The sequence below is a fragment of the Orbicella franksi genome, chromosome 13 (genome assembly GCF_964199315.1).
Source record: "Orbicella franksi chromosome 13, jaOrbFran1.1, whole genome shotgun sequence".
In the NCBI taxonomy this organism is placed as follows: Eukaryota; Metazoa; Cnidaria; class Anthozoa; order Scleractinia; family Merulinidae; genus Orbicella; species Orbicella franksi.
The window spans coordinates 18,947,937-18,971,020 of NC_138157.1; the positions used below are offsets into that span (position 1 = coordinate 18,947,937).

The following is a 23,084-nucleotide window of genomic DNA, read 5'->3' on the forward strand; positions in this document are numbered from 1 at the left end:
CTCAGTCAATTCTGAGGGCTCATTTTGAAAAAGCACGTATAGGTCAAAGGAGTTTATGCGATTTTTTGGGGGAAACCGATGGGATTCTCTTTTCATAAATTTCAGCAATATGAATGCACAGTCTATAAACTTAATAAATTGAGGGGGTACATGTGGAAAATTCCCGGAGTTCATTTGTCCGAAGAAGTAACCGTGGCAACCGTTCCTCGTGGTTTTCTCCCCACCCCCCTGGGGGGAGGGGGTCCTCCCATTTTAGAAGGACGGTGGGTGCTCGTGGGAAATTTTGAAAAGAATCCCTAAGAGGTACCAAGATCCTGTTTTGTGGGCGTGGCTTGAAATTGTTTTTTCCCCTAACAGGTGCCAATTCTAAAGCAACACGTTATCTCCTGTCATATTTTTTCGGTTGAAAACTTAAAGGTGCCACAAAGGCTCCAGCTGTGGACCTTTTGAGGCTGAACACCCTAAGAGGCACCAAAACTGCTCTTTCAACCCCTTTGACGTACTACGAGCACTCCCGTCCTTTTCATATGGGAGTCCCCCCGCGGAGTTTTCTCCTCTGTCAGCCCGGCCTGTCAGTTGACTAAGGGTGCGTTTCCTTAAGAATCCACTCCCAGAGTGGATTCTTCTGTTCCTTTGACGCACCACGATCCGAGAGATCTTGGATTGATCTGTTTAGAAAAGAAACGCAAAATCCGTTTTCGGATTCTTCCGGATCAAAGAATCCAATCTTGGATTTTCTAAAAGAAACGCACCCCGAGGTCTACACATGTAGAGTTGATCTTGATGGATAATGACCGAGGGTAAAGCTACACACTAAGTCCTGGCCATTTAATTATAGACTTCACTGAAGTTATAATCAGAGTCAAACAACAAACAATTAAATATAATAACTCTTTTATTTCCCCCATTCTCTCTGCTATTCTAGCTCTACGACTCTAAAACAAGAGTTCAATCAAACGCTTCTGTCTCTACGGAGACGCTAGCTTTGAAACTTGACGGAGAAGACTTCTTACTCTGACAAAAACAGTCCTCACTCCCTCCCCTGAACACAAGCCCACCCACCCTTCGATAATGTCAATGTTAGTTCCAACCTTAGAGAACGCTAAAACAGCCAGACCCTGGAGAGAAGCCGTTTCTTACTTATTTTAACTGTTTTACATGCAAAATAGTGGAAAACTCCTACTTCATACGCCATATCTTTCAACTGTATAGAACTTACAGTTTTCTACAGTGCAACACACTGAAAACGCTCTACAGCTAGCACTTTGACTAAAACGTATTTCTTAAGTTGGAAAACCAACACGTTATTTTAAAAAATAAATTGATTAGCCTTTAATAAGCTTGTATACTACTATCTAATGGCTTCTTAATTTGCTATGCACTTTATTGTTAAAAAAATAACCTGCTTTGTGAAAATCATTAAGTGAAAAAAGTCAAGTACGTATTAACTGACAATGGCCAAAGCCGAAAGGAAGGAAATCAAGGAGATGGGGAAGACCTGGGAAGGCATCAAGTTTATGGCAAGGGACCGACAGATGTGGAGGGAGCATATTGCTGCCCTACATGCCACTTAGGCGTAAAGGGCATGAGTGAGTGAGTGAGTGACGTATTAACTGAGTCGAAAGAGATAAACTTTGCTAGAGGAACTAACACATTAGTTGAGAGAATTAGTGGGGTCCCTGGAAAGACCCTCGGACAATGCTCTACAAAGGCAAACCAGCACGACCAAGCAGTAAAAGTCTTCAATTTCAGAGATGGAAATCTGTTGTTGTATTAGCCCTTTCTTGACTTCATTCAATAAATGATTTATCACAATATCCCTTTCGGGAACCTTATTTGCTCTGGATAATCTAAATGTGAAACAATCTGGAAAAGCCATTACTCCCCACTCATATTTCCAAGGGGGCATATAGGTCCTATAAACAACGATGCTGTACCTATTATTATTATATCTCCAAGTTAGCGCGCGCGCTATGATTGGTCAATTTTTGCGGGCCGTATTCTACTGTACGGCCCGCTAAAATTTAAAGCTGTTTTTGTTGCCAAAATGTTTCGTGATTTATCGTCAAGTGTTCTTAACATTTTTAGCAAGCAAAAGTTTAATACTTTCCTTTACTTCTGAAACAGTTCACTAAACATCGATTTCAAATTGACCCGTTTTGCTTTCGAGATGCGTCAGAAACCAGGTGAATATTAGAAATCGATCCTGAGCGCGTCAGACACACAGTCTGTACTGTAAGTTACAGTTTCTCGTTTTTCCCCTTCAATTTATGGCCCGTGCGCTTCTCGCTTGGGCCATAAATGATGGGGAAAATACTCGGTCCGTAACTTACAGTACGGCCCTCGAACTCTGTTAGTACGAGGTATTAAAAATACATGAACATTATCATGAGGCGGTGCATGGATTAATAATGGAGTTTTTTTAAAAATAGAAATAAATCAAACTGTTTAAACTTCCCAACTCAAATACGTTTTCCCTAGGGCGAACAAAACTCACCAACTCTCTAGGAAAACAATAACTTGATGAACTTTCGACTTGCACGTGATCAGGTCGTACACCTTGACACCACAGCAAATTTGTGTGCCAGTCAGCCTCAGGCTTGTAATTTTTTCGCAGTTTGTTTTCTTTTTGAGTTAGGAAGTATAACAAAACACTGCATGACTGGTTCAAAGGAAAACAGTAAGTTTTGTTTCCCCTTGCCCCTCAGTGTTCCCCTCGGCTTCGCCTTGGGGAACATTGAAGGTCTCGAGGAAACAAAATGTACTGTTTTCCTTTGAACCAGTCATGTGCCTAATAATCATTTGTACAAGATTGAAAAAATATTTACAAATATACATTTTTTATAGACTTAAGTTTGTACATCTTATTTGATAGTCGCTGTGGGAAATTGTCAAGATTTTCTCCAGGGCCCCAGTCGCAAATGTACTAAATATTTGGATAAAAATGGTACTAAAATCCCCATTTATTTCTGTTTTATTTTCATAAATAACTGGAAAGGTATTTCACCCAAGGCCATGGATTGATATTGTTGTTAGATAATTCGTGGTCTTAAATGTCAAAAGCAGAATTTTGTCAAACGCAAAATATCCAAGGTGGGTATTATCTTTTCACATTGTTTTAATTAGGTTATCTAAATGCTTAGCAATTCCATGAACTGCATGTCTAGAATTTATAATTTTCCTATGAATCTGTTGAAGATACCAATTGTAAAAACAACAATGAAAAAGAGAGGACGAGGATGCACACAAAAAGACAAAAATGAAACCTTTTGGAATAAAAATTAACAAAGTACAGACCAGAAAGATGACAAACAACAGTAGGGCTTTGGTATGATCAACACAACAGTTACAAAATAACAAGACACAGAGTCAGTCGTCCTCCTCATGATCGGGTGAAGCTGATGCAGTTGACAGTTCACGTGATAACCAACTGGGCCAGTGTTCTATAGAGATGCCGTGATTTCTCACTCGTTCAAAAAGTTGCTGCAAAACAGCCGAATGGGTCATTAAAAAATAAGTTTAACCCCAGCAACATCCAACCACAAGAGTTCAATGAAAGAATCTTAGACAATGTTATTACATTATAAGTCCTTTCGTAGCGAATTGTAACTTTCTTAGTTGTGTTCATTAAATCTTAAACCAGCGTAGCTTTAAACTATGTTTGATTGTCCACCTGGCTGCACTGTGAACCTTAACATAACTTCCTTTAATGAAGGTTTCAACTTGAGCGCAGAGTCTAATGAGCTCCAGAGTTTATTAACAGTTCTATTGACATAATTCAAGATATAAGGGAACAATGGCTGGCAAATTCTCATAGACCCAACAACACTTTTAGTAGCTGACTAGCCAACCTCAGTATTGTACAACTTCAGCTTACCTGGGGTTTCAGGTGATTAATGTGGCCCACTCTATAGCCACACACAGCCATGTTGAGTTTAACACCAACAACAAGAGAGAAGAAATATTTCTAGAAAATATTAAAAGAATTAACAGCATGTGACATTGTCCAAAATCTTGTACACATTGATTTTCAAAGAGTTACATCATTCTGCTGAAAATATTTTCTAGCTGTAATTGTTTTTGCTTATACCCTGAGGAAATTCCAAAAGCTGAGAAGGTATTACATTCATAAATCATTTGCAATAAGAGAACCTCAAGGTGGCCGAACACAGTTTTCGCACACGCTCTTGCTAATGCAATTCAGCGTGTACACAAAGATTACAAAAAACAAACATGTCCATACAGTGATCATTTTATTTGGTCAATGCCTGAGCTACTTTTCTTCATAAATGAACACAGGGAGTTTACGGTTTTAGTCTCTTATTAGAAATGTATGTTAGAAAAGGTAACGATGCAAAGAACCCAGCTATTCTCAGATTTTTTTTTGTTACCGAAAGAACCCGGTTAAATGTAGCACATGCGTAGTAAGTCAAAAAATGGTGATTGGATGTGACATAGCATTCTTAGATATGCACTTATTTCTCAAGAACCACTCATTATAATTTCACAAAATTTGGCAGGAAAATACTTTAGGAAAAAGGAACTGGAATGTTGAAAAAAGTTTGAAATTTAACAGGGGAAGTTCTAGATATTTCAGTTGACCTTCCACAAAGGGATATTTAAAGATCTCTCCGTTAAACTCTTATTAAAATATTGTTAACTTGTGAGCATTGTTACAAACTTGTTGCATGCAAATGATAAAGAAAATCTAATGACTAGATTTTTCTGCAAATAAACAACACCGGTTTTAAAGGCCTGTTTATAGTTATTCATGTTTCCATGACAACCCCATATAAGTAAAAAAAGCAGAAGTTTGTGTTGTTAACTTGCGTGTTGCCAATTTTGGTGACAAAGGGATCAAGGGATTTAGAGAAAAAATGAATGAAATACAGGTATCAAAAGCTGTGTTCAGCTTACTGCGCCGTTCAATAACATGCGGACTCTAAAATTCAAAGATCAACCGACAAGAACGTTTTTCACTACCGTCAATCAAGTGTTTGGCGGCTCCTCCCAGCTTCCGACTACTGCCGAACGCGCGGTAATCAAATCGTTGAGTACAGTTCAGACAACGAAACAGTGCTTGGTAGTAGTTGGAGGCTGGGTTGAGCCGCTGGACATTTGATTGACGGTAGCAAAAAACGCATTTGTCTGTTGAGCTTTAAATTTTAGAGTCCACGTGTTATTGAAAGGCGCAGTAATAAGGTCTAAGAATGTCAGTCTAGTTCTCTCACTCCCAGGAGGGCCATCTGGTACAAAATGCCATTACATGCTCAATATGTGGTCACTTTGTGTCAAATTTGGACAGCAAAAAGTTCTTGCACAGATCTGTCTTTTGAAAGCATGATGGAAAACATAAAATTATAAATATCATAAGGCTAATTTTTAGTTTTCTCTTTTGAATTTAATGCTGCATCCTGTATTCAGTTTTGGGATTGTTTTGACAAAGAAAAACAAACTTAATGACTTTAGAGTATCACAAGATTCAAAGTAAAATATAAATTTACATTTTAATCTATGTTCTTCTCAACACCACTGTCAGGGTTACTTTTAATGCCATACTACTTCACATGGAAAATTCCTGCGAGATATGTTTATTGGAAATGAGTTTGCTGACTTTCAGTTGCAAATGCAGGAGCCATATATGTCTAAAACAGGGCTCTCATTTCTTACCTCCTCAGTTGAAACAGCATACTGTTGAATTTCATTAAACTTTACATGAAGCTGTGATATGTAATCATCTTGAGCCTTAAGCAGAATAAAAAAGAAATCTTACAGAAAAAGCCTCACCACAAAAAAATCTTAATTGTAAGATAGTTTGCAATGACCCAGAACTGAAACAACTTTTATTCGTCCTATACCACTGTCACGATCTGTCATGGCCTAGCTTGAATGGGAACAACTAACTTCTGTTAAGTTTGAGGTGACCTAAGGAGGTGCTAGTGCTTGAGTGCTTGTCTCAATAGAAGTATAGTTTCATGGCAAAACATTTCCAGGGAATATCAGGGGGTTTATTACCATTATCAGCAGGAGGGCAACTGGTTTTCACAGGCAGGTAAAACTATTTCAACTCAACTTCTTTATAAGAAAAAAGTTTCAGTTAGATGGCCAAATCAGGCAGCCAAAGTTGTTTCCACAGCCAGTCAATTTGACCTAGTGCCAGCCACTTAATGAAACCCCTGGAATACTATAGAATTATTATATTGTAACATTTATTTAATACACAACTAAGCTAGCTCAGAGGGCCAATAATTTAATTCAACCAATCAGATTGCTCCATTGTCAGTGAAATCTTTTCTAAGTACTGTATTGCAGATGCATGAAAACAAAATACTAAGCATTCAAAATTCATACTACAGAGGCTTCCAGTTAACATTGGCCTAGCTTAAAAGAATATTGTATATTTATATTTACCTTAATGCCATCTTGATATCTCTTCTGAAGATCAGACATTTGTGTTTTTAATGACTCTGCCTCCTGAGTTCTTGTCTATGACAAACAATGCATTGAGCAAAATGTTTTGTTAATACTAATTATTATGAAATTAAATAATTTCGTGTTTTTTTTTTTTTTTTTACTTTCATCAGCTGGATAAACAACAAACATTCTCAGTTTATAGTACTGTTGTGATGATGAGCTAACATCCAGTCAGCCAAAATAGTTTATTTTATTGAAGCTTCCTGAAAAGTGCCTTTTCCAACCAGTTTCAACCACATTTTGCAATCTCAACAAATACTAATCCAAAAAAAACATAATAAAATTATTACAAAAAATTACTACTTGAAAATACCATTTCTTATTTTACCTTGGCTAAGAAGTCTGCTCTAGTAAACTCAGCCTTGAGATCTTCAACTTCCTGCTTATACATCTGTGGACAGACAATTATAATTTAGGAAGAAATGTGACTTTAGAGATTGCCTCTGGACTAATGCCAACACACAATAACGTTTCAAGTAACAGTGTGCACAGAAAGTCTGGTCCAATAGACCAGGGCTAGTGGATTTCCAGTCAGGCTAGTGGAATCTGTCGACCACTTGCCCAATGGACAAGTAAAGTGTCTTGGGAAGGATTTTTTTAAAACAAAATTCAAATTTCAGAAGAACTGTTAGAGATGAACATTTTGGGAGCTAGTGACAATGATTTTTGGGCTAGTACATTACAGTTGTAAATAGACGTCTCATTGATTGTACTGTAAGTTTTTGGTATAATTTGGGACAATTTTTAAATCTATAAGTACCTTGAAAGTTTTAACGTCTTTTTAAAACTATGAATAAAGACCTTTATTTGTTATTTATTGTAGTTAAAGAAGGGGCAAGCCCAAAGATTTGTTCTCTTTGCACCCTGAAGTAACTGTATACATATAAAAATCTTAAGGTTGGCACTTGTACTGTATGGAGGGTTTGGCTTGTACTCTATGAGGGGTGTGGTTTGGACTCTATAAAGGGTGTTAGGCTTACAAATAACCTGACTTTTCTGATGTTTTCACCTGTGCACCAAATTACGTCACCAATTCACAGTCACAACCTTGATTTAATGACCTTTTGTCACATCTGACAAAAAGTACTCTAGAAATCACAGAACATTACTGCAAGCTCTCTTTTACCATGTTCCTAATTGGCATATCACTGACCTCCACAAGGTTTGTCTAATTTGCCTATTCCAAGATATCATCAAAAAGGGAGTTACTTTCAACTAACTCATTTGTGAAGGGTTGTGAAAGAAAATCTTTGTATTTTAGGAATACTCGTATGTATTTTGAACAAGCTTGTACAGCCGAGCTCTTAGACGTGATGTCACTAAATAAAGTATTGTATTGCATTGCATTGCATTGCATTGCATTGCATTGTATTGTGTTGTGTTGTATTGAATGAAGATTGGTTTGATGTTCAAATAGAAAACACTTTTCATGTAACCTATCCCATTATAGGAACATGACTGAAAGTTTTAGGGAATGGTAACACAAGCTGTAGAAGAGTGTTTTCATAACATTTTTCAAGTTCTCTCTCTCTTATTGTTTCTCTAACTCTATAGAAACTAGGAGAGAATGGTTTCTGCATGAAAAGGAAAGGAAAATCATTTGCTTACTTTGATGATTAAGATGTAAATTCTCTTTGCTTCCGCCACCATTACCTCAATGTGTAATGCTAATATTTATTTACAGAAGTACAGCTTTCAGCATATTCTTTCTTACAAGATGTTACTTAAAGTGTGTCTCTAACACTCAGGCTGGTATTGGTAACTTTATCACTGCAAAGATGTGCTAATAAAAGCTATTGTCTTACTTCCAGCGTATTTCTGTGGATTTTTTCAAGTTGACTTCTGGTTTCATCAAGAGCCTATAAAGAAACAATCAAACTTCTTCAATTCTTTACTACCTAACACAGTTTCATTTTTGTTACATTTATTACTCAAGAATGTCAAGCTAAAAATAATAAAATACTAATATGATTGTTACATATGACATTTTACTGTCACGCCAGTAAAATATAGTTACTGGAGTGCGATGTACGTTCTCAATGAGCCGTTCATGGCAGCATCGCTTTCTATAGAGTTATTGAGAAGTTATATTCCAAAGGTCAGCAAACTGTAAGCTTTATTGTAGCTAAACCTAAAACATTGTAGCTTTGTTACCTTCAGAACGTTTTAATGAACCATAGCATTGGTGCAAAGCATTAAAGCACTATTCATGTTTAAGATGTTACATGTAGTACAGCCTTTTCTACTGGCTTACCAGCAGACGAACGTCTCCATATAAAAGCTCAGACAACTGTTCAGAGTCCACTTTTAGTCCATCTAAGCAATGTAGCTATTACTTATTGTAAATCTATTGTTTAATTTTCCCTCCCTCCCTCCCTCCCTTTGGAGACAAGGTTGGTCATGAATTCCTGCATAATAAACAAAGGGTCACTACTGTGTAGTGCAGTTAAGTCTGCGCAACGACTTCCCCCAAGCTTGTTGTTTTTTCATCACCTTTGAACATTGCTTGCAAACCGATACTCTTGTCCGATCCAGCACGTGCTGTGTGTCATTGGGGAGATAAGTGAGGTTGTTTGTCACGCTATCGCTGGAAGTCGCATCATGGGCTAACCAAACGCAAGGCAGTGTTCCCCCATTAACGCCATCGCGAGTTGTTTGTATTTGATTAATAGCTCTGGTTCAATTGCAAGTCACCACAGTTAACTTACTTTTGCTAGGAACAACGACATTAAATAACAATAACAATAATACAATATATTTATATAGTGCAAATTCCATAAAGTAAGTAAAAAGGGTAAAAATTACACTAATAAGGTAAATTCACACAGTAAAAATGGAAAACAGGAAACAATAAATAATTAAAATACTACATCACATTACTGAAGATGGTATAAAATAACTTATTGTACCTTTCTCAGCTGAACTGCTTTGTTTGATATGCCATCCTTAGAGTTCATCTCTGTTAGGAAAGAAGCAGGCAAAAAAATAGAATTACAGCTAAACCTTTACCAATGGCTTCCTCTCTTTGCTCAGCGATTTTAATGTTAACCACACATAAGCCAATGTTCTATCTACAACAAAAAATCGGAGCTCTCATAACAATAACTTGGCTTGCTTGTGGTGAGTTTTTGGTGATTGACTGTGGTGGCTTTTGACCACAACACTTGACCCAAAGTGTCCAACAACAGCCAGGGTTTTTTCATTCTGGCTGAACAGCTTGTATTTCTTCCTTGGCGTGTGCTTGATGTTTGATGTGTCGTATGTGATGTTGCAACATGAATTACATGCGCAATAAGGATGCACAGTAACAATGGGCAAGAACATCCGAAGTTTAAAAGCAAATCAATTTTCAATTTTTCTCAATCCATTTTTATTTATTAGTAATTTCTATCTCATCATTCATAGTAAGAACAACTGCCACAAGTTCACCATGGTCAAGAGGTCAGCCATTCGATTCACCTGCTAACCACTGATGACCTACTATATAATTCAGCTGTGGAAACAGTGCACAGTAAATTAAAAGATTCATTTGTTGACTCACCATGTTTTACACCATCAATCACTACTTCAACTTTAGAATGCTGTCCCATAGTTGTGATGAGAGAATCAACTCTTTGGTTCACTGCTTCCTGGGACTGATTAAACATGTCCACTTGCCTGTTGATTCCGACTTCCCTCTTTTGTTTCTCAATTACCCTCGCAGCCTGTACAGATGCCCTTTCGGCTCTTATTTCTTCTTTCAACTTTTCCAACTCTTCGTTAGCTTGTTTCCCATCCTCCAATGCAACTGTAAGGTGATCTCTCAGACTCTGAGAAGTAAAAAGAAAGTCTCAGAGCATTGCGTTAAATTTTCATCATGTACTTCCAGAAGATATCCATACCCCCACCATGGAGAGAATTTCATGTGAGATCCCCCCCGCCCTCCCTAGAATTTCCATTTTCTGGACTCAAAAGTAACCCCGCTGGAATTTACAAGAGTATTATGTACAGCCCCGCACCCTCTGGAAATACTCATTTCGGCAAGAAAGTGTCTTAAAGAACTAATTAAAAGTAAACACTCCAAACACTAGGCTCTCTGCATTGCAGATCACTCCTGTTTATTATTGATTGATTGTAACACCTGAAGATACGCAACAAGAAAACATACGGCAATAGGGAGGTAATAATTTTACTATAACAATATAAAGAGAGAGGGCTGACCTTAGTGACCTCTTCAACATCAGTCTGTTGTTTCTGAAGGTGGTGGGCTAGGTGCTGATTCTCATCTCTATAGTACTTGAGTCGGGCCAATTCTATCTTGACAGCGTTGAATTCAGCAGTCTGGTCACGAAACTGCTGACGCAAATCTGCCAGGGACCGTTCAAGGGACTGACAATAACTCTGCAGAAGTATTTATAACAATGGTAAGTGCATGCATTTAGGAGAAAAAAATCACATACAGTGATGTATCTCTACAGTACCAGGGGTGTAGAAAGGTTCATTGTTGAAAATCTTAATGGTGACACTCATTGGGTCTTTGAGTCTTACAAGAAAAAGTGAAGAGGAATACACTACATGTACTTGCACTTGAACCTGACTCTGTTAGGAACTCATATTTTTCTTGATCCCTGATTTTCAAATGAAGGTCTTCAAGAGGTTTTCTCGAAGAAAATTAATTCTATTACCATCTAGAGTCACTGGAAATCCCCTCAGTTAAATTTTTGACAAAGATCGCTAGTACAATGTTGGTAAACGAACAATTACATGTAGACGTCGCTACTGTATATCAAACTCAGCAACTTGAACTCCCCATTATCTTGGCCTCAAATCATAAATTTTTCTTTTAGATGTGCACTTTTTACTTATTACTATCTGCTATCTAGAGCCTCCACTATCTTGAACTATTTTTACTTTCCCTTGAGAGTGAGATACATGAAGAGGCGGGTGAATAGGTTTGCGGATCGACGGATTTGGCTTTAAAAAGTGCTCGGTTTATAGACTTTTGTGATAAATTGAACAGATTGGTGGATTTCAAAAATAGGGTGGATCACGGATCAGCTGTGAATTTTGGCCTGGACTCTGGACTCTACCTGTTTTGAACGTTGGAATGTGGATCCTCAGATAGGAAGTTCGGATCGTAGATCTTTGGTCAGCTAGGGTTGTGATGTTAGTGTTTTAAACACTTGATTTCTTTTTCCGGACGAGACTTGATTATATAGATTCGGGTTTGGCATTGTTATTGGAATTGTGTGATCCTTATCTTACAGCCAATTTTCGCGAACTTGACAATGCTGTCCGCATCTACCAGTTTACCGATGAACTTTCATACAAAACTAAATGGCAAATCTGTTAAGATAAGGAATCGAGTTTATGTCCAATGATTTCCAAAATATGCAGAGGACCTCTGAACCTGTCCAAGACTATCCTGGATTGTCCACGGGTGTCTCAACTTAACTTCTGAAAAAATCCTGAAGCAGTTTTTATGGAAGAGAAACTTGTGTCTAGGTTCACTCTTTCCACATAACACTACAACCTTTCATATTTTTCATATAAACAAAAACTGGCCACCATAAATCAATTTGAGAATCTGTTGTAAACTCATGAAAATGTGTGCCTGCAGACCTGCCAATATTTTGTAAAATCAATGAATACTAGAGGGTAATCGTTGCCCATTGCCATGCATTTCATTATAAAATTTGGCAAGCTTTTTTATGAAACTTCGCACACTTACTAAGTTCGGCATGATAAATCGAGAAGTAAGCCTAATTTTTTTTGCTTGAATTTATAACAATCGAAAAAGCGTGACATCGTAGAAAAGGTCTCCACTCAGTGGTGTGCATTTTATCAGTGCTTTAGATAATGTTGTAATTGTATTCGATATCAAAAGGTCAAAATAAACAATTATTTCCTTCCCTTTTTCAGACCTGACCGAAAAATTAATACCTTACCTTGGACCTAGACTGAACTGCATCTCTTTCAGTTAACATTTGAAACGGGCTTTAAATACCTCATGCTTATAACTATATCTCACTTCCTGATCAAGAGATGAATGACAGGGATGGAGTGGTTTTCAGCTGAGAGTTGTAAAACCAAAACCAAACCAATGACTTAGCAGGTAGACTACTCAGCAAACATCAAACCGTAGTAAAACCGAAACCAAAATATATCAGTGCCTTATTACTTTCCATACCACTCTAAAATACCTAATTCTATAACCAGTGTGTGCGAACTATTCCCTATTGCACACCAAAATGGTCGAAATGCACAACCTATTTCAGACTCAAAACCCATGCCATTTAGTGCTGCACATACTTTTAGGTTTACATGAAGGAGTACCCACCCACCCAAGGGAAGAAGGGAAACTAAAAACAACCATCTTACATACTGTTGGAATGAAAATATGCCACAGACATTTTTCAAACAATGCGGTTCCGGATTTGAACAAAAATATTCGCAGATTGACAGATTTGGCGAAAAAATAGCATGGATCGGCAGATCTGTATACCCCTATTCACCCCTCTCCATGAAGGGGCTTCAATTTTTCTGCAAAATTGTCTAGAAACCTGTAAGTGGCAGAAATGGAAATTTACACACCTGGCAGGCTTCCAAGCTTTCACTAGGTTGAGGGGGGTTGTTCAATCTGTAGAACTTCTGAACTGGATCACTGAATGACATAAATAACACAGATAACATTTAACAGTCATATTTTAGGTCATCATAAAAGTGTGTTCATGTCAAATTATGGGTGACAAGGGTTTCATTAACGTTTTCAACAGGAGGGCAATTGGGCAAGACTATTAGTACTGAACTTCTTTGTAAGAAAAACTCTCTGTTAGATGAACAAACCAGCTGGACAATATAATTATTGTCTTCACAGCTGGTCTATTTGCCCGGTACCCAGCCCTTAATGAAACCCCTATGACATGAATTTACTGAGGGAACAAAGAAGTTAATCTTAAAGAGCACTAAGAGATCAACATACCTGAGGACAAGGCTACGATGGCAAAACAAATTGTTTGTAAATACTTCAAGACCTCTCTGACGTTTATCGATGAAGTCTACAGTATGTAACAAAAAGTTTTATGACATCAAAATGTGAAAATATTTTAAAATAATACATATCTGCCCGCACAGTTACAAGACATGGCCACTTAAGGGGAGTTCAGTGGACATCCACTGCATTTCACAAATAATATTAAATTTAACAACTACAAGAATCATTTTTTTTTTTTATTAAAGGAAGAGGTCACTCCAAAAAGCTTACTTTTTAGTAGTCTCCACCCATAGCAAGTAAACATTGGGTTTTTTTCACTCACCTAAGTTTCACTCCCCTGAAGTGCCTGCTATCTTGAAGAAACTTGTCTTGAATTCAACTTTGGAGGCTAGGCCCCCATTTTGAAACTGTACTTGGCAGCCAGGCTGTGTTTATGTGACATTATTCAATCCAACTCAAAATTGGTAGGAAGAAGAAAAAACCTGCCGCTGACTTGGCATCTTTCACATGGTCAGCAAAATGTATTTTTTCCAACTGATTATCTGCTTCACAATCTTCACTGCTATCATTTTTGGAGTTTGGAGCATGTTTGGCTCAAAATAATATGGCTCAAGAGTAGCCATAACCTAGAGTGGTAGTTAAAAGGCTTGTTGGAAGCCATGAACCAAATCCCTGGGACAGAATGACATCACGAAAATGCAGCCTGGCTGCTGAATACTGTTCAAAATGGCAGCAACGATGTCAAACTTTGGGCTTCCTTGGAGATGAATTTCAAAATGAAAACCTGCACTTTAGAGGCTGAAACTTAGTGTTTACAAAAAATTATGTTTTTTGGAGTGACCTTCTCCTTTAAGGATTTCTTGCAGAACACCTGACCACTTCATGCACAATGTATAAATAATTTTCATGGGTAACAGAATCATCTGTGCCAACTCTCCCAGATTATCCAGGAGTGTCCTGGTTACAGACTGAATCTCCCAGTCTCTCGTATGGGTCACAAAATCTCCCTGATATTACGGAAAGTGCTTGAAGTAAAACTTTTCACCTATATTTCATATGGCTGACAGTGGCTGACAGGTTTTTGAGCTCTTGATTTTGAGACCCCCCCCCCCCCCCCCAGATATCTTGAATAGAAGGACATTTCCCTTCAGGATTTGTTAAGGTGGCTCCCTATAGTTTCACATGTGAAAGCTCAACTCATCTGCGCACACTCAGAGGAAAGTGTCAGTGTTTTTTGATGTTTTATGACATCAACATGAGCACAAAAAGCAAAACTGACAGAGAATTTTCTCATGTTTCCTTCTGTGAAATTCCGAACAATTCAGCAGGATGGTAATAAAATATTTTACTTTAACTGGAGCTCATTTTTTAGGGAAATCTATCTGACCGATAAAAGACGTAATTTTGCACACATCTAAAAAGCTGCCCATACGAACCCTACTTTTTGTGAGTTTAAAATTCGTATCCTAGCTGAATCAATGTATTGTGAAAATTTTGAAAGATTCACAGAAGGAAATTCAAGAAAATCACAAATAAAGCCATAAAAGGGGTAAATATGCATTTGTTTAATAGGCATTTATAATGCAGGACTAAAAGCCAAAATTTTAACAGAGATGATAATAAAACAGTTTTTCATCATAATTTGCTTATTACACTTAATAATTTTAAGAGGACTGGGTGTAAAAGCAAATGTAAAAACAGCATTCAAAATTTAACACCAGCATATGCAACATGAAAATGATTAACCTATGGAGCCACCTGAAATACCTTCATTATTTTAAAGGATTGCAAAACATGCAGTGAATAATTCCTTGAAAAACTAGGCCAATATGAAGATAATATTTTCCTACTTTATCACAAAATTGTACCAGTCTGGTGCCCATTTTATCAAATTGTCGTATCATTATTCTGAACAGCCAATTAATATCTTATCATTTTTTATTTGAAAAATAAGAATGAGAAAGTCAAGAGGTAGTTAAAAGATCTAAAAATAAAACAGACATCACCTTTCCGAGTATTAATTTTAAAATATTCCACGCTCAATTAAAACCACAATCAGATATACTTCAAGCTCAGCCATTTCACTTTTTCACAAAATTGTTTCAGAGTGGTTGTGGGAAATGCACAATTTAGTGGAATGGCCTTTTCATTAAACATAGACGATAATTTTGATAAATAAGCATGAGGAAGTCACGAGGTACACAAACTGGGCCAGACATGTCTAAAATGTCTTTAACTTTGCCCTCTAAACTGAGATTGGATAGATTTAAAAGTATCTCAGACCTGCCCGGCTATGCATAAAGTTACGAGAGGAAGGGCAAAAAAAAATGACATATCTTCCAACCCTTCACTTTATAGTAATTCCTACCGAGCGTATGTTTCCTGTTTACAAGACATTCAGATGCATGATTTTAAGTAGTAACTTCGACTTAAGCTTTTAAATTACCTTTGTTAAAGTTATCTTTGAAAAAGCGTTTTCCTGGCAAATGCAATCGAAATTGGGGATAAAGCTTACGTAACTGCAAATAAACAAAATATCGGTAAGACGATGAACTTGTTACTAAATAAATTTCACCATAATTGCGTCACCATGCAAGAAACTATACAAGACTCCCTCTAGCTACACACGATTTTGAACTGAGCTGTATATAATCAACTGCATGTAAAATTAATATTATTTCACACATTTATTAAGCAAAAATCACTTATCACCTTCTTATTCAGAAGCACAAAATCCCCATATCGTCTGTAAATTATCCAAGTTTTCGAACCATTGTTTACCTCGATCTTGTACAGCTGAGTAGAGAGACGAGAAGCTTTAGTACCGCAAACTTACGTTCAAGGGGCATACTAACCGTATGCAATATCGACGAAATATCTAACGATTTTACTTACGGTAAACCTTTCCCTCTGCTCCAGAGTTTCCTTCCCGAGTATACATGAGTCAACTCGAGGCATAGAAATCGTAGAAGCGGTGGAATTTGTAAAATCTTCGGAGCTATTTGCCAGCCGATAGCCATTCCCTAGCTGTACACTGTTCTGGCTTGCCGCTTGTACTTCCGCAATATCTCGCTCCTTTTTAAAAGTTACCGGACTAACAAGCCTTCTGGAGCGACCCTGAGAAGTTGCGGGTGCTAGGCCAGCCGACATTTTGTTGGAAACGTACTATTATTACTTTTACCGGGGCATTTTCGTGAAAGTGTTACTACTGTAAATCAAAATTCCCCGACCTCCAGACCGGATTTGCAAGGGGTCTGAGTTCTACTTGCAAACAATGGGGAGCCCCCTAAGGGGAACCGAAAGGGGTTAAGGTGATTCCTTGGTATTGCAGTGCACATCCCCTAATGCGCACGATTTCGCGTCATTGGCGCGCGCACATCAGCGTGTGCATGCGCGTACAAAACGTAAGAAATTTCCCTCAAACTTAGCTCGATAGCGGAATAAACGTAACACTCCTTTTCTCTTAAACGAACACGTTGACCCCCACTTTTTATTTCCTAATTTCAATGAGAACAATATCCTCAATAACTGAAAAAAAGAAATTGGCAGAAATCTAGGGCTATTTTTTTGGCAAATGAAATAAGTACTACAGTGGGAGACATAACGGGCCCAACAGCGCATGCCCAATTTATGTTTCCTTTTAAGGATAAAAAAATGCAGGGTATTTGAAGACATTTTTTCTGGGATGTAGATGAATAAACAATCAAAGAAAGTCAAACTCTGTCTGATATAACATGCTGCATTGAAAAATAATCGAGCTTATTTGTTGCGCATGCAGATTACAGCATTGTGGCATGAGAACGAACACAGTGCCCCCTCTTTTTACTACGTTTTTAATATCTCCCTGTCCTGTAACAACAGCATACCAAGTTTCATCGCAAATTTATGGCAGGTTCTTTTACTAGGGAATCAACTTAAGGGCTGCAACCGTGGGCGGGGAAATGCTAAGGCATACCTGCCAACCCCCAGAGTACAAAAACCTGGAGATGGCTAGAATTCTTTTTGCAGCGATCTGAAATCCATGCTGGCCATCTTCGCTTTGACCAGGGCGACGTAAACAGCGTGCGAAAACCACGCCAATTTTGTACCAGGTATTGTGCAATTTGATTGGTTGATTTCTGACCAATTAGGATACTCGTTAAATATATATCTTACGTTTTTCGATCGAGAGCAGCTTAAATGGGAGCAACAAATTCCCTTCTTGTTTTATTTTCCTTTTTGACAACTCGAAAATAACGAAATTAATGAAAAAAAAAAATTAGAAAGAGGCACGGTAGGTAGTTCCCGGGAGATTTGGCGCTCTAACCGGGAGACCGGGAGATTTGATGAAAAACTTGGAGACTCCCGGGAAAACCGGGAGAGTTGGCAGGTCTGTTAAGGGGCGTGTTGCACTACAAATTCTGGCCTTAACCAGAAGAACTGAACCAAAACCCTTGCCCAACCTTTTCTTTTTCAGTATCAAATTCAACATGCACCTGTCACAGACTTTAGGCAGACTACCCGTCCTGCTGAGTCCCTTCTCTTTCTGATGGGTGAGAGTAAAAAGAGGGAGGAATCTGTCTTGCAGGCTATAGCCAGACTGGAGTCATTCTTTAAATGTGAGGAGCAATAATTATTAATTTTGTTTGTTCAGTGACCTCTCATGGATTCTCTTGTGTGGTATTTTTCTATAATTTTTACAAAAACCTGACATGTATTTTTTTTAGGTTTCCTTTGGTTTGAAAGTAATTTTAAATGATACAAAAATTATATAATGCAAATTATCAGTGGCGCCTCCATGGCCTGGATATGGATCCAATGTTTCCAGGTCAAACTGGAAATATTTGAAAAGTGTTGGTTTCTGGGCAAGGATGGGAAAACAGAAGAAACCAGAGAAAAACCCCTGTGCAAGGATGAGAACCGATAACAAACTTGACCCAGTCATGATGCTGGGTCGGGGATTCAAACTTGGGCCACATTGGTGCGAGGGGAATGCCCTAACCACTGTGCTACTCCTCCTCCCATAACATGAATTATAATCCATCAAATATTTTCACTTGCGTACAATTGGTCTAAATGTGTCACATGACTGATTATGCCCCAGTTCAAACCGGGGAATATCCGAGTGATATTTTCCCCAATTGTCAAAACTGCATGTGCTGCAAAAAATATTTGAAGGATAATAAACACAATAGCCACCATTTGGAATGAAAATATGCTCTGATATTTGTCCTCAAAACTCGCAGTTCCCCTCGAGCTACGCTCTTGGATAACTTGTTTGCATTTCAGAACAGATAATGTCCACAGACACATTAAATGTCCAAGCACATTTTTGCACCAAATGGAGACTACTGTTTATATAACCTCTTTTCAAAAATACTCTAATTTGAGAATATGGACCAGTTTCAAATTAGCATGAAAATATTTATTGATACCCATAAAGAAATTCTTATGTTACAAAAATTAAGTATCATTACAAAGCATCTGTACTTCTAGAACTTATAATTCAATTGTAGTCTATCTTTTCTATTAGACCTAACAGCAAACCTTAACATTATTTTATTTTTTATTATTTTTAAGGTAAGCCCTTTTAAGGATTTGTATTCAATATCTCACTACAGTGGAACCCTGCCTTATGAACACCCTGTTAATACAACCACTTTACTCTGGCCCAAACAAAAATTCCGCTCAGTCATTTTTTTTTTTTTGAGAACCCCTTTTATACCCCCACCCCAGTAATATGGCCTGATTTTTGTGGCCCACTGGTGACCAGATTAACAGGGTTCCACTATATAATGAATTTATACTGCCTTTGTGTTCAGTTCATAACTGATAACTATAGATTTGCAGTAGTTATAAGCTAACAGCTAGCTGGAATATATCCTCATATGGTTACAACTTAAGTAATTAAGTTCCATCCATGGCACATCAAATCAGTTATGTAGAAATTTCAAGTAAAAGAAAACCATGCTAACTATAACATAAAAAGAACAGCAAGCATATAGACAGTTTCAATAATAAACAATAGGTTCAGGGATGGCAAATTGGTTTTTGACACACTTAGGATGTGTACAAAATCATCTTGCTCTCAGTAAAACCTGAGAAAATTATATCAAAACAGTTAAAGTCAGTCAAAGTTGTGAAACACTGTATATTTTCAAATGTTGCCAGTAGATCCTATCCTTTCAAATTAAAGCGAAAACTGAATTAAGTACTGACATATAAGAATTGGTAGAAATATTGCAAATAAACTAATTACAAAAGTACTGCAATAACATTGAGTGAATTGGTAAGTTGTTTAATGAACCAAGGCTGTGATCAACTTTCTATCCATGTTTACCCCCAAACTGACTCAAGTTCTTTTTTTTTCAAAGCAATACTCTGTAACAGAACAGAACACAACATTAGGCCAACTGACAGGGATTGAGAACCAGTGATTGATTGATTTTCTATCTGGAAGTCTAATAATTATTATTAATTGATCAGAACAATTTTGTACAGCTCTTTGTGAACCCTTTGTACAAAATATAACAAAATACTGCAAACAATAGGTCAATTAATAAAAGCAGAAACTAAAGAACTGAAATATACACACTGATTTATTGCCACGTAATCTCTATCATGTGAGACAAGTTACATGTACCTGATATAATCAAATGGACAGTGAAATATAATGCCAAAAAATTACATAGAACAACCAAAACAAACTCATTGAAACATTAATTTTTCATTTCCCATAGTACCAGAAAATGAAATGTTCAGAATGCTTTAGCTCTCTATAGTTTTCTTTTATATCAAAATGAAATAGACTTATAACTTCATTTTAAATTTTGAAAATGATTTTGAATCTGAACAATTCATATTTCATTTTAAGGAAAATGGTAAATGAAGGTCTAGGCATCAGCTACTATTTCTACTTCAAAAAATTCAACTAGACAGTGGAGTCTTTAATTCATTTTCAGTTTCAGTTTCCAATTTCCGAAAAAAAAAGAGATTGTTACTTAGTAGCAGATTATATCACTCACACTCACTCAATCCTCTTTGTTCCTGGTGGAACACAGGTCATAGCTTTGAGCTCAATATCTGTCTGCTCTCATTGGTGGACAAAGCGATATACTGTTATTGTTGAGGTTACACCACAATTTCAAATTGCCATTTGATTTTGGTTATTTCCGGCCCTATCCCCCACTCGGGGGCAAGGAACTAAGCATTTGATTAAGAGGCATTAAGGAATCCCTTAGATGGCATACACATTCTTCAAGCAGCCTCAAGTGTCACTTTGTTGTTAGACATGTAAATCTCCTTACAAACTTATTTTTATAACCACATTCTACTACACATTAGTTTATGTGCTTGGAGTAGGAGAGGCATCAACACTTATTCCACTGTCTCTTTTACTGGAATGTGCTCTTGGTTCCTTGCTGGGCATATTTGTCAACACTGTTTGATGATCACTACCTTCCTCACTTGTGTCCTTCTTGCTCTTATCCAACAAAATGTTTGAAGAGTCAGAGTTTTCAGACTTTTCGCCAATTGTCTCAGATTCTTCTCGTTCTTTCTTGGCATCCATTTCTGAAGTTTCTGGGGACATTGAATTGTCATGAGCTGAATTTGAAACTGGTGTTGACGTGCGAGGGTTTCTCTTTTCTGTTGAAAGCCGTCTGACCAGCCTCGAGGATCTCATTCTGTCAGCGCCGCTGGAGTGTTCAGTAATCTCAACACTTCCAACCCATGGGGTTTTGTCTTCTTCAGTTTCACCTCCAGTGGTACCGGCAATCTTTCCTTTGCTGTTAGTTCGATGTCTTGTTGACAAGTTGAAAACCTTTCCTCTAAGACCAGCAACATTTGCCATTTTTTCACTTTCTTCCATCAACTCATCGATCTGAGCAGAATTATTGCCATTTTCAGCTGATCCTTTCTTTCTTAAAGTTCGCTCTGATCTCAAAGCACTCACTAGTGCTTCCTGCTGTACTCGGGCCTGTACTAGTTGAGATTTTGTCATTTTGAGTTCTGCTGTAAGTTCATCTACCTTCTGTTTCAAGTCCTCAGTTTGACTTTCTAAGTGTTGACAGTAAGCCTAACAAAAAATCACTTGAAGTTAGTGGTAAAGCTTAGACTAAAACAACATTGAGATGATTTCCGTGGAACATTCGAGCAATAATGGCAAAAATTAAGTTACCATAAAACCCTCATGGCATGGCAATATTTTGAATACAGATGAGAAGAACTTATCGAGACTTAAGCTCTCAAGCTGACCCCAGGAGAGAAAATTGAACTTGAAGTTATCCATATTTCAATTACAACAGATGTTTCGCATTAGTTAAAAACACAACACGCGCTTTAAGCATTCTTATGACATTTGACATTAACTTTCTTGAGAATGCTTGAGAATTTAATTGCGGGGTCACTTAGAGAAATGAACTAAAGTGAGTTGTTTTAAATAGTATTCCAAAAGTTACCATGCTATGAGTAGATTTTTAGTAAATAAGTTTTGCACTTATTGCTCAAACTTTGAGCATCCGTCTTCAGTCTTCAGTCTTAACATCAATATAATTTCCCCTGTTAACAACAATCTATCATTTCTTTCCTTCTACACCAGCTGCTTGGTGATATCTGCAGATGCTGTACTTCAGAGGATTACAAAATGTACATCACTAATTTATCATTTGATATCAAGAGAGTCATGCAATTAAAGAAGGTAAAAGGTAAGGTGAAATCCTGTTTGCAGCCAGCGTCCCATCAGGCGGTTGCTTTTCTTCTGTTTTTGTTAATTCTGTTATATGCCAATGCTTACCCGGCTTTCTTCTAGGCTATCATAAGGACCAGGAGGATCATTCAGGCAGAAGAATTCTTGCACCTCAACACTGCAGAGAACATAACATATGTTACTTGGTTTCAACTTGCAGTTATTGCTTAGCTCACATCTCCTGATGACAAAACAACTCAAGGCACCCAGGCTTAAGCCAGAGAAAATTACAACAAATTCTGGCATTACCCCACCCTTGTATAATGAGTAGTTTTGTACAGTCTCAGATTTTCCTTGCCAAAGTATTCATGATTGTGGCTTCATGCTTGGCAAAATGTAACAGAAGAAGCAAAAAGACTATTGAGCAACCTCGTTATTACAGCCACTTTATTCTGGCCTGAACAAAAGCCAAGTTAGTCATTTTCTTATTTAAAGAACCCCTTTAATATGGCCACCCCGTTAATACGACCAGATTTTTGTGGCCCGTTTTGTTACTAATAACAATATAAGAAATGGCAAGAACTGAAATGAAGCACAGAGAGAAACAAGAGCCATCAAACAACATTTACTTCTGCTTCATCAGATGTTAAAATTAATAAATGAATTTTACTTTGTCCTTCTAAGAGTCCAAGTTGTCTTGAATACCTACAATAACCATATTTAAAATCATTTGAATTCATTTAATACAAATAATATTTAATACTAATAGTAATTATTATACCTCTTTGAAATTCCAGAATGATTCAATATGTTGTTAATAAAAAATTGTAATCCTCTTGCTCTTTCTTCTATGAATGCTGCAAAATGACAATAACATGTGGTGGTTGAATTGTCTTAAGAGAGAGTTCTTGAGATTGTAGGCATAGGCATATGGGCTCCTTCGGACTCGGGGGGGGGGGGTTGGGGGGGGGG

At 37.4% G+C, this 23,084-nt stretch overlaps 2 protein-coding genes across 2 annotated transcripts in view; both read right to left on the minus strand.

Annotated features, from left to right (window-relative positions):
• Nucleotides 1-865: 865 nt before the first annotated feature.
• On the minus strand, nucleotides 866-16,966 carry LOC145466564 (uncharacterized). The gene is made up of 14 exons (XM_081450277.1): nucleotides 16,343-16,966; nucleotides 16,160-16,243; nucleotides 15,894-15,966; nucleotides 13,436-13,511; nucleotides 13,048-13,117; nucleotides 10,675-10,854; nucleotides 10,016-10,283; nucleotides 9,384-9,433; nucleotides 8,280-8,333; nucleotides 6,803-6,865; nucleotides 6,412-6,486; nucleotides 5,671-5,745; nucleotides 3,878-3,967; nucleotides 866-3,483 (listed from the first exon to the last, which is right to left on the minus strand). Exons 1-14 carry the CDS (start codon nucleotides 16,595-16,597, stop codon nucleotides 3,370-3,372), a joined length of 1,527 nt encoding a protein of 508 aa, XP_081306403.1. The 5' UTR covers nucleotides 16,598-16,966; the 3' UTR covers nucleotides 866-3,369.
• A 735-nt stretch (nucleotides 16,967-17,701) lies between these two features.
• Nucleotides 17,702-23,084, minus strand: part of LOC145466574 (uncharacterized) — an 11,745-nt gene continuing 6,362 nt past the window's right edge. The window contains exons 4-6 of the mRNA XM_081450289.1: nucleotides 22,894-22,969; nucleotides 22,221-22,290; nucleotides 17,702-21,503 (exon numbers count right to left, since the gene is read on the minus strand). Coding sequence (XP_081306415.1) covers nucleotides 20,772-21,503; nucleotides 22,221-22,290; nucleotides 22,894-22,969 — 878 coding nt within the window. The 3' untranslated portion in view covers nucleotides 17,702-20,771. The remainder of the gene's footprint in view (nucleotides 21,504-22,220; nucleotides 22,291-22,893; nucleotides 22,970-23,084) is intronic.

What these genes read in the sequence shown, in the direction of transcription:
- LOC145466564 (XM_081450277.1), bottom strand. Translation starts at nt 16,597, where the DNA reads ATGTCGGCTGGCCTAGCACCCGCAACTTCTCAGGGTCGCTCCAGAAGG. An exon ending in CAAAGATAACTTTAACAAAG is followed by an intron (nt 13,512 to 15,893) that starts GTAATTTAAAAG and finishes TACATACTGTAG; the next exon opens with ACTTCATCGATAAACGTCAG. An exon ending in ATGCTGTTTCAACTGAGGAG is followed by an intron (nt 3,968 to 5,670) that starts GTAAGAAATGAG and finishes AATATTTTCTAG; the next exon opens with AAATATTTCTTCTCTCTTGT.